Here is an 18756-nt window from a genome sequence, read left to right on the forward strand (position 1 = left end):
AATCCCAGCTACTCAGGAAGTTGCAGCAGGATTGTAATCCCAAAGCTTAACTGGATTGTGGAGTGAGTTCAAGGCCAATCTGCATAATTTAGTGCAACTATGTCAAAAACAAAAAGTAAGAAGAGGCTGGGAGTGTAACTCCATGATAGAGTACTCATATGACATTATTTTGTTTGTTTGTTTGATTTTTTGGTTTTTGAGACAGGGTTCCTCTGTGTAGCTTTGTACCTTTCCTGGATCTTACTCTTAGCCCAGACTGGCCTCGAACTCACAACGATCTGCCTGCCTCTGCCTCCCAAACACTGAGATTAAAGGCGTGCATCACCACCGTCCAGCCTCATAAGACATTCTTAAGGGCTTTGGTTCTTTCCCTAATACTGAGAAAAGAAAAAAGAAAAAGAAAAGAAAGCCTTAGGAAGCACAAAGGATATAGAAGGAAGAAAGTGCTGAAGATTAAAAATAGGAATTTGTTTCAAAATATAATTCCCAGCAAAACCAACACTGTTTTTTTTAAAAAGCAAAAATGAAAGCAAAAAGATTAACAATATACACCACCCTGGTAAATTTATCAAGAAGACAAAGGATACTGAAACATGACTTCAGATATTAAAAGGAGAATACAAGTATAAACAGAGATTTTTTTTCTAATTTTAATATTTTAATTATGACAGAAACTTTCCAATAGGAAGAAAAGGATGGGATGTGAAATTCAGTTTATAAGTCAGGTAAATGTTAAGTGGTAGATGTTTAATGTTTCAAAACATTACATACTGTATTAGAAAGAGTAACATGGCATATTTATTTGAATTTATAGTCCTCTGTGCTGGCATTATCTTTCTTCTTCTTAATCTCATTCTAATGTAATTTAAGCAGAATTCTTCAGCAAAAATACTGTAAGAAGTTATTTTTAAAGCACCAAAGTGTGATGTTTCCTAGTCAAACCATATTATAGTCCTAACATGTGTATTGTGCCTCACCCCCATCAATTTTCATGTTGAAGTCCTAACTTTTAGTCCATCAAAGTATCTTAGAGATGCAGTCTTTAAAGAAATAAATGAAAATGTGTGTTCGAGATGAACCTTTGTGACCAATGACCTTATAAGAGGAATAAATGTGAGTGTAGAAATAGTCACCAAATGGGGTGTATGGTGACAAAGGGTAATTCTGTGAGGACTAAGCAACACTAAGATGGCCAGCTGTAAGCCTCAGAGTTAGACGATAGAAGGAAGACACTGTCTGCTAACATCTTGGTATTGGAGTTCAGGCCTCATATCAGAGAGAAGTAATTTCTCTCCTTTAAGCCACCTGCTTTTTGGAATCTTACAAGATAGCAAACTTGGCACAGAGTGGGGTTGTTTGGGAAGAGAGAACTGTGACTGGCCTCCATTGGGTTGGCTGGTGTGCAATGCCCCTCCTTGCACAGGAGGTCCTGGGAGATAGAAGAAAGGTACCTGACCATGAACCTGGGGTGCAAGCCAATGGATAATTTTCCCATGGTTCTGCCACGATTTCCCTCAGTGATGGAATGCGATCAGGACATGTAGCCAAACAATCCTCCCTAGGCTGGTTTTGATCAGTATTTTTATCATGGCAACAAAAACCAAACTAGACACAGTCCATGCATACTAATACAATTACTACAACTGAATTCAGTAAAATTTAAAGACAATGTATGAATTGACTTTTAATGGTGTTTCTATAGCATTATAGCCCCTAAGGAAGAGAAATTTGTTTAAAACAATTCTTCATATTAGAAATTAATTACTCAGGAATAACATTTTATCAATTAAGATATGCTTTGGTGGGCTCTACATTATTATAGTGTCAATGAGTCCCACCCAGTTTTAGCCCCTGAGAAGTACATATAACTAGCCTTTAGTCAAATATAAATCAATGGTCAAAATCTTCTCTTTTCACTTGATCTTTTTAAAGGAGAGGAGGAACAGTGACAGCATGAAAACATGAAATTGTAGACTAAGCAGGAGTCCATTATCTTTTCATTTCCTCGTGTGCTCCTTTGATAATTAACTACTCTGCAACAAGCTTATTGGTCTCTGCCAGTAGAAGCTGTTCTTCATAAAGAACGATGAAAACAAAGATCCTGCCTTTTGAAAATCATATTTTAGTTGGGAAAGTTAGCAAAAAGCCAACTTTCTAAATAGACAAACAATTCAGTGCTTTCTGCTCAATCCACCTGGTGTGACAGAGACTGAAAAGAGCACTGCTTCGATTGGGTAGGAAAGTTAAGATCCTGAATTATGTGCAAACCAACTCCAAGGGACACTATGAAGAGGAAGAGACCCTGGGGATGGCAGTGAGTCAGGTCAGTATCCGCTAAAGTTGTGCTCAGCTGCTTTTAACAATAGCCCTGCCAGTTAGTATCAGTTTTATTATATCCACCAGTAATTCTGCACGTAGACCATCTAGACCATCTTGGGCCGATGTATGCTATTGAGAATGTAAAATACTTTTTACTTTGTTTGGTACCATTATTGATACTTGTCCAAACATTGTAGCTTCTGGATATCATGTCTGCATTAGTAAATAGGAATTGAGAAAGAGGGATTTTTTGTTTGTTTGTTTTTTGTTTTTTTTTTTTTTTTTAGTTTTTCAGGCCACTGAGATGGCTCAACACATAAAAACTCTTTCGTCACAGCCCTGATGACCTGAACTCCATCCACTGACTTCCACCCATGGTCCACCCATGGTCAAGTGCACATCTTGCTGTTTTGATGATAGTCATTCTAAATGTGGTGAGAGTAAATCTAAAAGTTATTTTAACCCACATTTCCCAATAGCTAAGGTGGTTGAACATTTAAAAAATATTTATTAGCCATTTATGGTTTTTTTTTAGCTCTTTTTCTTATTGTTTTTATTGTATTGTTTATTTCCACATTTATTTGTAATTATTAATCCTCTGTCAGGTCTAGAGCTAGCAGATTTTCTTCCATTCTTTAAGCCGTCTTTTCACTCCATTTACTATTTACTTTGCTTTAGCAAAGCTCTTTTAATTTCTTGAGGTTCTGTTTATTGTTTTCCATGATTCCTCAGCAATGTGGAGTTCTAGCCATAAAGTCATGATGCATGTCTTCATCTTGAAGTATTTTCTATACTTTTTCCTCTGTCAATTTCAGAGATTCCAGTCATTGTTAAGGTCTTGATCAATATGGAGTTGGTTTTCATGCAGGATAAGAAATAAGGATCTATTTTTGTTCTTCTGCATGTAGATACACAGTTTTTCCAGCCCTATTTGTTGAAAAGGCTGTTTGTTCTCCATGTGTATTTTTGGGTTTTTTTGTTGTTGTTGGAAATAAAGTTGTCATAGCTATGGATACTTATATCTGGGTCCTTTATGGATACTTATATCTGGGTCCTTGTTTTAGTCCATTAATCTACATGTCTAGTTTTATGCCAGTACCATACTGTTTTTATTACTATGGCTCTGTTGAAATTGAGTGTGGTGATGTCTCCAGCATTACTTTTTCCTCAGGATTGCTTTGGCTATTCAGGATTTTTTTGTTTTTGTATGAATTTTTAGATTGTTTTCTGTAGTCTTCTAAAGCATAGTGTGGAATGCTGAAGAGAATTGAATTATATCTGTAGATTGCTTTTGGCAGTGCATCCATTTCACAATAGTCATTATGATCTATGATCATGTGGGGGGGGGGGTCTTTCCATCTTCTAGCATCTTCCTCAGGTGTCTTCTTTGGCATTTTAAAGTTTTCACTGTGTAGATCTTCACTTGCTTGGTAAAGTTTATTTCAACTTTTTTGTTAAATGGTATTTATTTTTCTTTTTTGAGGCTAGTGCACAGAACTTCTTTTTTTAATTGCTTTCTCAGCATCTTTGTCATTGGTATATAGGAAGGCTATCAATTTTTATATGTTCAGTTTGTTTCCTTTCACACTGCTGAAAGTGTTTTTGAGCTTTTGGTTTTCTAGTGGAGTCTTTAGTGTTTTGATTACAGACTCATATTATCGGCAAATCAGGATACTTTGATTTCTTCTTTCTGTCTTTTATCCTTTTGTTTCCTTCTCTTGTCTATGAGTTCCTTCAGGGCCCTGGTTAGAATTATAGACTTTCCCAGTGTGCAGTTCTTCAGTGTCTCCTGGGGAAGACTCTGAGAATGTTTCCCTGCAAACTTTGATCCCACAGCTTTCCAGCTCACTGAATGCTGTGCACTTCTGGTTCCAGGTTTCTTTTGTGCACTCTCGAAGTATTCTGTCTGATAGGTTTCAGCATAAAGTCTGTCCCAGTTAGAGTTTGCTTTTAATGTGCTTCCCAGAGGGTCTCAGGTTGCTGAGCCATCTGGGGCAACCAAAGTCTTTGAAGTGGAGTCTTGTTTCACTGGGCTGGCTACCATTACTGAGTACTCAAAGAAGTCATCTCCTGGCTTCTGCCATTTCTGCTGCTGCCTTGGGGTGGCCATTCCCCAGCTGTTTGACATGTCTGTTTCTCTGACAGCTGCTTTTCAGCTTTTTGAATATTATTCCCTAGAGACTGGCTTATATAGGATTATCCACCAGTTTAGATTTCATATTTTCATTTCTGGACATTTTGAGAATTCCTGATATTTTTTTTGTTACTTGTTGTTTTGTGCTAAAAAGGGAAGAGGGGGTTGTTTTGTTTTATTTGTAATGATACTGAAAACCAAAACTAGGAACTCATGTTTTTTTTTTTTTTAAAGCACTTTTTGAAACAGTAGGGAAAGATACCATGAAATATTTCCAGCAAAGATAAACAGTAAGTAGAAATATAGCACTCAGTTTTACCAATTAAACATATGTATTCTAGTCAGAGTTCTCTAGAGAAACAGAACTGATAGAATAAATAAATAAATATAAAGAATGGGGATTTATTAGAGTGGCTTACAGGCTGTGGTCTAGCTAGTCCAACAATGACTGTCTCCCAGTGGAAGGTCCAGGAATCCAAAAGTCATTCAGTCAGTCTATGAGGCTGAATTCCTCAGCTGGTCTTCAGTATATATCAGAATCCTGAAATGGGCTCTAATACCAGTGAAGGAATGATCTTGTCAGTGAGAATGAAGGCAAGCAGGCAAAAAATTAGAAGCTTCCTCCTACCATGCCCTTTACTTGGTTTGCCACCAGAAGGTGTGGCCTAGATTTAGAGTAGATCTTTAGACTTCAACTAATCTGTATTTAAGGTGGGTCTTCTTACCTCACATATTCCAATCAAGAAAAATCCTTCACAGGTGTGCGCAGCTGCTTGGGTTTTGGTTAATTCCAGATATAGTCAAATGGACAACCAGTAATAGCCATCACAATGTATAATAAGCATCATAAAACTTGACTTTTAGTATTAGGTCTGACTTTTTTATTTATGTGCATGTTTGTGCATTAGATTGTTACATGCACACATGTAAATGCAAGTGAGAGTGCTCACATGTGGGGAGGCCAGAGAAGATATCAGGTGTCTGGCTCCATCCTCCACTTTACTCTATTGACTCAGAGCCTCTCACTGAACCTAGAGCCGGGCTGGCAACCAGTAAGCTCCAGCTACCCTTCTGTTTCTGCCTGTGCTCACCAACACTAGAGTTCTTACCTAGTGTTGGGGATTTGAACTTGGGTCCTTGTCCTTGCTCAGAAAGTTCTCTTTCCCATTGATCTTCTTCCCTAGGCCTTGAATTATTTTATTTTGATAAATTTTAGGTAAGATACTTTTAATGTCTTTGTTGGGTCATTGCAACTTCAGTCCTCATCTAATTTCTTGATTTAATTTTTTATTTTTAATAATTAATATTTTAAATTATGTAGCCGGTTGTGTGCAGTTGCAGGTAATTCTGAGCTGTCTAATGTGGGTGCTGGGAACCAATTCCATCTTCTGCCAGAGCAATACGTTTTCTTAACTGCCATCTCTTCAAGCTCTAACTTCTTCACTCAGAAATTGCCCTGTAAATTATATGTGAACATTAAAAGTTTACTTGACATAATGTATACTTAAGGTGTATAGTGTGATGTTTTGATTCAAGATGTATATTGTATCAAATTAGGATAGGTAATTTAGCATATTAGTCACATTTCTTTGTGTTGTGAACATTTGAAATAATTTCTTCTATAGCTTTTAGAAATATACAATAAGTGCTAACCATAGTCACTTAACTAGTTCTAGGGCTAAGAAATCTTAGAATTTATTCTTAATGGAATTTAACCATAGTTGTGAGGAGTTACAATACATGCTGATTAATTTGACTTATTGTAGTGAATGTTTTATATACATGTACACACATGTATAATGCTTTTAGAATTAATGGCAAACAAATTATAAACTTGTTAATTCACTCTTAATATCCTCTTAATATCAAATTTAGCAGTTTATTATCATCGGATACCTTAAATTTTATAAAGTCCTCTAAGATTTTGCTTTTTAGCACAATGTTAGCCACATTAAACTTTATCCTAAAATGTTATTTCATGTGCACTCTGTTGTCAAAGCATTTCTAATGTTTGCATTATTTTTTAAAGATATTCATAAAACATTCAGAAAATATCATAACCATTATTTGGAGGTGAATATTGAAGGAGTTTTATATTACAAATGTTTCTCTGTGGACTTCTTCCAAAACTAGATGTCAACGATACATACCTTCAAATCAAGTTAACATGAATCAGAAATTGGTATGAAGATGGAAGAGGGGCAAATAGCATTGAACACTGTCCTGGTTGGTCTTAATTGTCAACTTGACACAACCTAGATAAAAGCCTCAGTTGGGGAACTGGCCAGATCAGGCTGGTCTGTGGACATACCTGTGAGGCCTTGTCTTGTTTATTAATTGACTTAGGAGGGCCAGCCCACTGTGAGTGTGTGCCTGGGCTGTAAAACAAAAAGCTTGCTAAGCATGAATGAGCCTCCCCAGAGGGCAAGCCAGCAAGTAGAGTTCTTCCATGGTTCCTGCCTCCATGCTCCTGCTCTGAGCTCCTAATCTTTTCCCTGAATGATATACTGTACCCTGGAAGTATACCCCCCCCCCCAAAAAAAAAAAAAAAACCTGTTTTCCTCCCCAGGCTGCTTTTGGTCACATGGGTTTTTATTTTGGTGGATTTGTTTTTGTTTTCGTTTGTTTTGTTTTATTTTTTATCACAGCAGCAGAATGAAACTAGCAGAGATACATAGAATCAGTATTGAAGTTAATACAAAGAATACCTAGGAAGTGGTTGTGATCTTTGTGATCACGTTTGTGCAGCCTCCTGTCTCCTTGGGTACTCAGGTCTCTGTCTTTAAACAATGATGAGTTACATCAGGTGTTCTCATACATCCGAAGCATGTGCTTGTACTTGGTTAATCCCTCTTATCCTCTCCTTTCCTCCTCCCCATCCCTCTGGTCTTCCTCCTCTTCCTAAGTATTCCCTCGGCTGTCAATCCCCTTTTAAGGAAAACCATGCACTATTTTGTCTCCTGAGCCTGGAATAACATTTCACTTATCATGACGAGCATGAGTTTCATCCATTTTCCTGGGAATTGTGTAATTTTGTTTTTCTTAATTGTTGGATAGTATTCTGTTTATCTAGATCACATTTTCTCTATCCACTCAGTTTATTGTAACTTGAAAGCCTGGAATCTCATCTGTTCTTCTGTTGATATATTCATTTGAAAACCATAAGAGATTTATATTTCTGGTCAGGAGAGTTATGCAGGTCTTTAGCTCCTTATTTGCAGAATCCTTTGCAATTAGGTGTATTTCAGCTCTCAAGGTCATTTTTATTTAAAAGGGGCAATACATATGGTATAGTGATGTATGCCTGTCATCCCACTCCTTAGAAGGCTGATGCAAATAGTGCTGCAGTCCAAGAGTTCTGAGGTAGCTTGCAGTTTGCATAGTGCAGCAGGATTCTGTGCCTTTAAAGAGGGAGAGGCTTAGCAAGATGTCTCAGTTTGTAAAGGTACATGCCGCCTTGCCTAAAGGCTTGACTCGGATCCCTAGCACTCACATACTGCGATATGGTTTTCTCTTCCCACAGTTGTCCTCTGCCCTCCACATGCATGCTTGGTACCCACACAAACCTACACACACATGCACATATACTCACTCATACATATATACTCATGCATACATAATATGCACAAAATAAATGAATGTAACTTTAAAAGCAATACTGTTCAGATACACAATAATTCCAGTAAGGCTTAAGAGAGAACTCCATAGTCATCACATTAATATTTTTTCTAATAAAACATATGAATAGTCACATAGAATGGAATACAAAGGCAGAGATCTCATCTCAGTTGTGGTTTTGCTGAAGAATGAGTTAAGGAGAAAGAAACTGGTTCAGAGCTTGTGGTATTTTATAGCTGCAAACAGGAGGAGCAGACCTGTATACTAATTAGAGGTGGTGGGAGGGCAACATGTGAAACAAAAAGGTAACCAGCTATGCTTGAGGCTTTAAGAACAATGAGGATTATTAACTATTTCATTCTTTTGAATTGAGGTTGAAGGATCATTATTTTTTTCAAGACTAACATGATTGAACCACTTGGAACCCAAGGCACCAGTCAAAGGGTAGTTTAATACATAGAGCCATGTGAAGAGAATGGGTAGATTAAGAAGGACATGAATGTCATAAAACATTTTTACCAAATGTTGTGAAAAATGGCTGACCTCTAATTGCTTTCATTGGTGATTTGGAAATTGGAGAATATCACCTCCAGTGATTTTGAAAAGACCACTCAGGACCCTGCAGAATAAATTGGCTTTATTGTCAGGAAAGGATTGAAGGAAACAGAAGTGGAACAGAAATCAGATGAGTCCAGAGTTGCTCTCTTTATAAGATTGAAGTGGAGAAGGCTTAGCATGCTGCCAGGTGGCTTTCTTTATGTTAATCTCATTGTGGCTCTCTCCAGTCTCCATTGTCCTGCACAGCTTCCAACTGTGGGCTGTGTTTATAATCAGGATTTATAGTTACAGAAAGGACAGGAAGGAAAATTACTTTCCAGAAGCATAGACTGAAAACTCCAGGTTGATCAACATGGAACCAGAATTTTGTAGAAAAGAAAAATCCTTTTTACTTTTTTAAAAGGCTATTCTTTTAATCTTTAAAACTTTACAGTTAATATATATGTGTGTGTGTATGTGTGTAAATTTCATATAGATACTTCAGTTTCTAAATATTACCCAGTATAAAATACTGTACATTTTACTTAGTTCTTATAATGCATAGCCCTTATAAACAGTGATATTACCTCAATGAAGATTTATTAGTTGGAACATTGAAGGAATTTAAATTTTATTTCTGTACTATACAAAACTAATTAGGTTCTCACCAAAAGTAAGCATTATATTTGAAAAACTAATATAGCAGAGGACTCATATTTATGTAATAATCATAAGAATTCAATGTTAAAAAGGAACTTCAGAGTACTTAGTTGGGTAGAGTGATTGCTTAGTGTGTGCAAAGTCCTGAACTTGATATCCAGCACCCCCAAAGAGCCTGATACCCAGCACATGACTGTAATCACAGGACTAAGGAGGTGGAGGCAGGAGGATGAGATGTTTGTAATAGCCAGAATCTGGAAACAACCTAGATGCCCTTCAACTGAAGAATGGATAAAGAAAATATGGTACATATACACAATGGAGTACTACTCAGCAGAGAAAAACAATGACATTATGAGGTTTGCAGGCAAATGGATGGATCTAGAAAAAATCAACCTGAGTGAGGTAACCCAGACTCAGAAGGACAAACATGGTATATACTCACTCATAGGAGGATACTAGATGTAAAACAAAGATGACTACAGAAAGTTCGAGGTTAGCCTAGAGTACATGGGGCCATGTCTTAGGAAAAAGAAGGGAAGACAATAATAAACTTTGGGAGATAAATTCATACTTGGATTTCAGGTGGTATGTGATTGGTCTTCTCAATGTTGCATGTCTTCTTACATTCATTTCTTTTCCTTTCTTTTAGGTCTCTTTTATTCAAAACCTTGTATTTTGTGTAGAAAGAGTTTACCGTGTTCCTGACTTTGGTGTCTGGGAAAGAGGAAGTAAATACAATAATGGCAGCACGGAACTACACTCGAGGTATTTGCCCAGTTTTGAGGACGGTTTTAGTGTTGTTTAAATGTGTGGATTTGAATATGAAACTAAAACTTCAAAGCATTAGATTGGATCTGTTGTCTCAATGTTAATTCCGGTACAGCTTGTTTTCCTGTCTGTAATCCAAATAGGATTCACTTACAATAAAACCAATGTTCTTTCTCGGCATCACAGACAGATGTCTGAAAGGAGCAAAGTCTGTCTCCCATCGTCATCCACAGTTCAGCCCTCTCTTTAACCCACAGCTTGGCCTTTCTGGTAAACCATGTTGTATCTTTTCCTCTGCAATTGCATTATTTGAAATATCAAATATATTAAAATGTCCAAACATCAGCAGTGTCTGCAATGCATGTGAGATTCCTTTTCATGTTACAGAGATCATTTCTACTCGAACCCAAACCACAGGCTCTCATACTTTTCAACAAAACTTAGCTTTCTTCTGTATGATTGCCATCACATGTTGAACTGTAACTTGTGTTTAAATAAAGGAACTGTTATGCCCAGATTGTGGGGACCCTCAAAAGACCACCAGGGAGACCAAATCCCATATGTAAAAGCAAAGAACCTTTATTTTCAAGCTCAGAGCTTGGACTCTCTGTCTTATGCAGCAGTGAGAGCAGAGAGCCCAGAGTCCAGGCAGGGTGGGGTTTTTAATCAGAGCAGAGGTTGGGGTGAAGGGATTTCCAGGGTTGAGGACCCTGATTGGCTGACATTTGTTTATGGGTATAGGGAATGTTTGGAATGTCAGGTATTTCCTGTTAGATGCAGGCCCCACAGGGTGGGGTCAGCTTATGTTTTTTCCTGGGTCCAGACATTGCCTGCCAGAAGCTGTATCAGGGCCTGGAAGCCTGTCATGGCAGCTGTGTGGTCAAGCTGTTTTGGGGCCCCCCACAGTACAATAGCTGATGACTGAGATTGGTAACATATAAATTCTCTGTATTGTTGATGAAATAGCTTTAATGACTGAAGACACCTTTTATTTATCCTAACTTAATACCCCTGAGGTTATATTTTGACTGATTAAAAACAGTACAAGTCGGTCCAGTTACTCTGAACCTGATAGAAGAGAAAGTAGGAAGTACTCTTGAATGCATTGGCACTGGAGATCACTTTCTAAATATAACACCAGTGTGGTGGGTATTGTGTTCCCTGAAATATTGTGTGTTCCCCGAAATAAACATATCTGAGGTCAGAGAACAGACAGCCACTAGAACAGAGCCAGAAATGGTGGCTAGAAAATGGGAAGAGTAAGCCATAACAGAAGTTGGGCGGTGGTGGTACACACCTTTAATCCCAGCACTTGGGAGGCAGAGCTAGCCAGATCTCTGAGTTCATGGACACTTTAGAAACAGCTAAGCATGGTGACCCACCCCTTTAATCCCAGGGAGTGGGGGCAGAAAGAAAAAGGTATATAAAGTGTGAGGACCAGGAACTAGAGAGGAAAAAGCATGTAGTTAGTTTAAGCTTTGGAGCAACACAGTTCAGCTGAGATTCATGTGGAGGAGGACTCAGAAGCTTCCAGCCTGAGGAAACAGGATCACCTGAGGAACTAGCAAGGTGAGATAGCTGTGGCTTGTTCTGCTTCTCTGATCTTCCAGCATTCACCCCAATAACTGGCCTCGGGTTTGAGTTTTATTAATAAGACTCTTTAAGATTCATGTTACACACCAGTAGCACAGACACTGAGAAAAACAATCAATCAATGGGACCTGTTGAAACTGAGAAGCTTTTGTAGAGCAAAGGACATGGTCAACAAGACAAAGTGACAGCCTACAGAATGGGAAAAGGTCTTCACCAACCCCACATCTGACAGAGGGCTGATATCCAGAATATATAAAGAACACAAGAAATTAGACATCAAAATGCCCAATACTCCAATTAAGAAATGTGCTATAGAACTAAACAGAGAATTCTCAACAGAGGAAGCTCAAATGGCTGAAAGACATTTAAGGAATTGCTCAACATCCCTAATTATCCAGGAAATGCAAATCAAAATGACTCTGAGATACCACCTTACACCTATCAGAATGGCTAAGATCAAAAACACAGAAGACAGCTTATGCTGGAGAGGATGTGGAGCAAGGAGAACTCTCCTCCACTGCTGGTGGGAATGCAAGCTTGTACAGCCACTTTGGAAATCAATACGGCGCTTCCTTAGAAAATTGGGAATCCATCTCCTCCAAGACCCAGCTGTAGCACTCTTGGGCATATACCCAAAGAATGGTCAATCATACCACAAGGGCATTTGCTCAGCTATGTTTATATTAGCATTGTTTGTAATAGCCAGAATCTGGAAACAACCTAGATGCCCTTCAACTGAAGAATGGATAAAGAAAATATGGTACATATACACAATGGAGTACTACTTAGCAGAGAAAAACAGTGACATCATCAGGTTTGCAGGCAAATGGATGGACCTAGAAAAAATCAACCTGAGTGAGGTAACCCAGACTCAGAAGGACAAACATGGTATGTACTCACTCATAGGAGGATACTAGATGTAAAACAAAGATGACTAGACTGCTACTCACAACTCCAGGGAGGCTACCTAGAAAACAGGACCCTAGGAAAGACACAGGGATCACCCAATGACAGAGAAATGGATGAGATCTACATGAACAACCTGGACGACAGTGGGAGTAATGAAGGGCAAGGTTTGAGGGAAAGAGAGCTTAGGGGAGCAGGAGATCCCAGCTGGATCAAGAACAGAAAGGGAGAACAAGAAATAACAGACCATGATAAATGAAGACCATATGAGAACAGGAATAGGCAGAGTGCTGGAGAGGTCCCCTTAAATCCACAATGATATATCCTCTGTAGACTGCTGGCAATGGTCGAGAAAAAGCCTGATCTGACCTAGTCTGGTGATCAGATGGCCAAACTCCCTAACGGTCGTGCTGGAACTCTCATTCAATAACTGATGGAAGTGGATGCAGAGATCCTCAGCCAAGCCCCAGGTGGAGCTCCAGGTGTCTTAATTGTCGAGAAAGAGGAGGGAGTATAAGAGCGTGAATTGTTGAGCCCAAGATTGGAAATAGCACAGGGACAAATAGCCAAAGAATGGAAGCACATGAATTATGAACCAAAGGCTGTGGAGCCCCCAGCTGGATCAGGCCCTCTGGATAAGTGAGACAATTGAATAGCTTGAACTGTTTGGGAGGCATCCAGGCTATGGGACTGGGACCTGTCCTTAGCTCATGAGCTGGCTGTTTGGAACCTTGGGCTCACACAGGGACACTTTGCTCAGCCTGGAAGGAGGGGACTAGATCTGCCTGTACTTAATCCACCAGGTTTAAATGAATCCCCAGGGGAGTCTTGGCCCTGGAGGAGATGGGAATGGAGGGGAGGGGATGGGGAGAAGGTGGGTGTGGGGGCGGGAGGGAGGAGGACAGGGGAACCCATGGCTGATGTGTAAAATTAAAACACAAATATAATAATATAAAACAAAACAAAACCAAAAACCAAAAAACAAAAAACAAAACAGTACAAGTCCATAGGCTCTGCCCTTTTTTCTGAAAGGTGGTGCACTACAGAATTTAAGCAAAGTTATCACTAGCTAGCAGTTTGAACTGTTGAGACTTAGATGAAGAATAGAAACAAGCCCAGAAAATACTGGTTTAGCATCTACATCTTTGGGGCTGGAAAGATGACAATTGTTAAGAGCATGTACTGGTCTTATAGAAAGGACCCGAATCTCATTCTCAGTCATTGTCTGGTGGCTCAACCCCCATTGTAATTCCAGCTACAGATGATCTGATACCCTCTGAAGGCACTTCATGTGCACATGCCCCCAAACAGGCACACATATACACATAATTAAAAATAATAAAATTAATCATTTAAAAAAGAATCTACAAGTTTGTATGTTTTGATCAATGATTAATCTACAACAAATTAAATTAATGTAACATACTTATTTTAAAACTACCTCCATATCCTAGCTCTGTAAACTTGAATAAGTTATATAATCATTGTATGGCTCGATTTCATCTTTAAAATGAAGCTAATAGTTAATTTATAGGGTTGCTACTGTTGTACCCAGTTTTTGAAAACCCCAGAGACTACCAAGGAGCTCGTTTCCCATGCAAGCACATAAAGGTCCTTTTTATTGCCAGGTTTGAACCTGGGCCACTGCATGATAAATGGAGGGAAATGCCACAGTGGCAGTGGGCCCAGGGGTAGAGAGTTTTTATAGGGAAAAACCACAAGCCAGGAATTACATGCTTTGGCAACTTGGGATTGGGTAGAAGGGAATATGGGTGGGGCAAGGTGATTTTTGGAAACTATTGGTCTAGACTTTCAGCATGAAACTACATTTGAAGCTATTGGGTTGGACTTTTTGGGAAGGGACCACAACTTGCTGAGCAGGATTATCTAGATATCTTCAAGGGCCATAAACTGCAAATAGAATGTCTGCAGGAGGATACTGTCTTGTATCTATCTGTTCGAGTTGTTATGGCACATTCCTGAGGTCCTTCCTGGAACTGAGTACAGCAAGTGGTCTAAGATGGTCGCCCTCCCTTAAGATGGAGTCTGTATTGCCTATACAGTGACAATAATTTAAATACAATATGTATTTTGAATGTTTGGCATTAGTGATATCTAGAATACTGATTTATCACTTATTTAAGAACATTTCAGTACAAAAGACTGAAATAAAAAGGACTGCCAGATTAATACTGATAAACTAGTATATAGACTATTCTGTATAGATCTTTATCACATGAAACATTTTTACATGTAGAGCAGATTAGCAGCAATCAATGAGTTTAATGAAGTAGAGAAATTTTGTGGGAATGCTCAGTTTAGAAATTGCCTGACAAATACTAAAAATTTCTAATGTGTTTTATTTCTGCTATCTGCCATCTCCTAAATTTAGTCTTAACGTTCAGACAATAGGTAAATTACATGAGGAAAATGGATCTGCATAAACTGTTATTTAATTTTTTTCTTTTTAGTATTTATGCCCCTTCCTTGCTTTTTAGTAATCATTTAATGGTATGCTAGTCTGATTCCATTGAATTATTTTCCTCCTAAAATATTTGAATAATTTTTTTCCATTTCTAGAAGCTATCATAAACTCAGGAAGAGCTCTAAGTAAAAACACTATTAAAAGTGAACATCTTAGTCAGGCATGGAGGTACACGCCTTTAATCCCAGCACTTCAAGGCAGGGGCAGACGGATCTCTGTTGCACAGAGAAACCCTGTCTCAAACACCAAACTAATAATAATAATAATAATAATAATAATAATAATAACAACTAAATAAAAAATAAAAATAATAAAAACAAAAGTGAACACCTTGAGATGTCGCTAGTGAACACACTAGAGACTTCCAGTGGTTTTCTTATAACTCAGGCTCCAGATTTTAATTCAAGGATTAGAAAACCTTCCTGTGGTTTTGTTTTTGTTTTGTTTTGTTTTGCTATTCTTTCATGAAAAATTAATTTTAACTGTAGCAGGGCAGTTCTATTCAACTGGATAGGTAATAAGGTTTGCCATTTGAGTTTGGATGATAGGTTCCATAATTTGACATCACCCTTATTATTTATAGTATAAGAATTTATAATCTCCCCCAGAGAATTTTATTTTCTCTTACACACCTTCTTACAAACCTCTGCATTGGTTCTGAACTATTATCTGCTGTGGATATTGCTCTGTGTAAATAAAGTTCTGATTGGCCAGTGGCCAGGCAGGAAGTATAGGCGGGACAAGAGAGAAGAGAATTCTGGGATGTAGAAGGCTGGGGAGAGACACCGCCAGCCACCGCCATGAAAAGCAACATGTAAAGACACTGGTAAGCCACAAGCCATGTGGCAAAGTATAGACTAACAAAAATGGGTTAATTTAAGATAGAAGAAGCAGATAACAAGAAGCCTGCCACGGCCATACAGTTTGTAAGCAATGTAAGTTTTTGTGTGCTTTCTTGGTTGGGTCTGAGCGACTGTGGGACTGGCGGGTAAGAGAGATTTGTCCTGACTATGGGCCAGGCAGGAAAACTCTAACTACAATTATCCACATATGCCTGTTTTAGGTGTGTCATCTCTGATGGTAAAACAGTATATTTTGAAACAGTAAGGCAACTGTGGTCCATGGTGTTCATGGTAACCAGTGCCTTTCCATACTATCAAGTAGAATATAAAGCTGATTCCAGCTAGGGATCAAGTCGTGACCTTTCATTGATTTCTATAATAGGATACCTCCATATTATGTGGGCCTACTTGGATTTGTTCACTACCACTGAATTCACTAGCTTTGCTATATTCTTAATTTTTTTCCTAATTTCAGATTACTTTGAATTAATCTATATAGATGCTCTTCTAAATGGATAAACTTATCATAGATTAAACAGGCCATAAGTAGAAAATGTGCTTAATATATTTACCCTACCAAATATCATAGTTTTGCATTATATAGTACAACATGGATTATCAGCTGTTTATCCTCATAATGACATAATGGCTGACTGTTCAGTATCACAGTAGTATAATTATACCACATGTTTCTAACCTGAGAAAAGATAAAAACTTAAAGTATGTTTTCTACTAAATTGCTATTATTTTTACATCACTATAAAATAAAAAAACTAGTGTTTTAGTCACTGTTAAATTGCTGTGAAGAGACACCATGGCCAAGGCACTTCTTATAAAAGAAAGCATTTAATTGGGGACTTGCTTACAGTTTCAGAGGGTCAGTCCATTATCATTATGGCAGGAAACAGAAAAGCATGGCTCTGGAGCAGTAGCTGAGAGCATTATATTCTGATCTGCAGGCAGCAGGCAGGGGTGGGGGATGCTGGCTTACCCATTTGAAACCTCAAACCCCAAACCTAGTGACACACCTCTTCCAACCAGGTCATATCTCATAAGCCTTCCCAAACCGTATCACTCCCTGGTGACTAGGCATTCAAATATATGAGCCTGTGGGTGCCCTTCTTATTCAAACCACCACAACTAGTTGAGTCTAGCAGAACTCTTCCTTATATTTTCTAGGGTAGGGCTTCAATATCAAGATCTATTGCTGGGGTTGGGAAGATGGCTCATTTGGTAAAGTGCTTGCCTTAAAATTATGAGGACCTGTTTTGATAACCAGGTCTCATCTTAAAATCCAGGGTGTGGTGGTACACTGGGAAGGCAGAGACATGTAGATCCTTTGGACTTGCTAGTCAACCAGCCTAGCCAACTTGGCAAAGCCCAGGCCAGTGAGTGAGCCCGTCTTTGTAAAAAAATCGATTGCTCTAAACTCATGGTCACTGTGATTCTCTGGAATCAGGATCTGTCTATGTGCAGTAATGCTTGTGGTGAATATTTATACTCTCCTTACTTTTTGGAGTCTTTTTATTCCCTGTGTCTGTGCTTTGTAGTTCTCTGTAGCAGAAGGAGTGGAGGATGGGGGGTCTGACTGTTGCCTTAGTTTGGGCTCTTCTTTCTCCTGGCACACTGAGTAATGCCCTTCTAAGCTATGCTTGGTATGCAGGAAGGCTTCTGCCCCTACACCACTAAAACACTAATTTCTTGTGTTCTGAGACTACTATAGCCATCTTCTTTGACACCTAAGCTTATCAGTCCTGTAAAAATTGCAGTCTGTGGTACTGCAGAGTTATAGACTATGTATATTTCAATCATCTAGAGAGCATCAGCCCCTTTTTAGAGGGAAAAATAAAGTTTGGAGGAGGGTATAATGTTGCCTCCTTAAATTATACACACAGTAAATTAGAATCAGAACTAGATTCCAGGTCAAGAACATTAGGGTGAAAAATTAAATAAACCCACTACACTGTTTCAAGGTTACCTTCAGTTCTTGACATTAAGCTCTATAATCTAAACTTACCTAATGTGTCTTAGATAAGCCCCAGATTGTTGTTTAACCATACTCTTCATCTTTTATCTGAACTCCATGGAGCACAGCCTCACCCTTCCCCTGGCTTCAGAAGAAGCTCAATGCTTCAAATTTACCACTTCTCTCAAATGTTTCCTGAGTAACCTCATTTGCTTTCTCTGCTTTCTCTCTGCTTTTTCTGCTGACTGGACTTTTTCTAGGCCTGAGCTTCTTTCAGTGTCTTCCAGGACAGCTGGGATGATCCAGACCATGCTCCTTCTTTCTTTCTCTGCTGTTCATTCTCTAAGGCCTGTACTAGATGCTCGAATGGCACTTTGGTCTTTATTTATAGCAGCATCAGTTCACAACTCCTGGTTCATATCCAACTTATCTCTCATTGCCGCTGGGGCTACATTTAAACCTATTCTCCTTCGTTCTGGTGAAGACTCAATTTTACTTATAAAGTATCCATTGAATCCTAAGCCCTAACCTTAACGAAAAGTCTTCTAAGCATTGACTCCTGAGTAGACTCTTACTTTCAACCAAATCATCGCCTCGCTTTGTCAGTAAGTCTTGTATTTGAGATTAAAGATGACATTAAAAGTAAAAGAATTAAAATCCAAATTTTTAAGTCTTTAAAGTTTTATATTCTGCTCTCCTTGTTTTCTAGTAAAGAAAAACTGGATCAGTAGCAGTTAGATTCCTGTGGTATTCATTATTTAAGACAGCCACTTAGTGTTTTTTCTTTGTTTTTGTTATGTTTTGTTTTTTTGAGACAGAATCTCACTGAGTAGCTCTGGCCTTAAACTCACAAAGATCCATTGGCAGCTGCCTCTCAAGTGCTAGGATTAAAGGGGTGTACCACCATGCCTGGCCTACTAAATAA

General features: G+C 38.5%; 1 protein-coding gene across 1 annotated transcript in view; it reads left to right on the forward strand.

Moving 5' to 3' along the window:
* Phkb (phosphorylase kinase regulatory subunit beta) overlaps positions 1-18756 on the forward strand; it is a 209129-nt gene that overhangs the window by 74429 nt on the left and 115944 nt on the right. The window contains exon 7 of the mRNA XM_036187637.1: positions 9921-10036. Coding sequence (XP_036043530.1) covers positions 9921-10036 — 116 coding nt within the window. The remainder of the gene's footprint in view (positions 1-9920; positions 10037-18756) is intronic.

Source organism: Onychomys torridus, chromosome 5 (genome assembly GCF_903995425.1).
Source record: "Onychomys torridus chromosome 5, mOncTor1.1, whole genome shotgun sequence".
Taxonomy (NCBI): domain Eukaryota; kingdom Metazoa; phylum Chordata; class Mammalia; order Rodentia; family Cricetidae; genus Onychomys; species Onychomys torridus.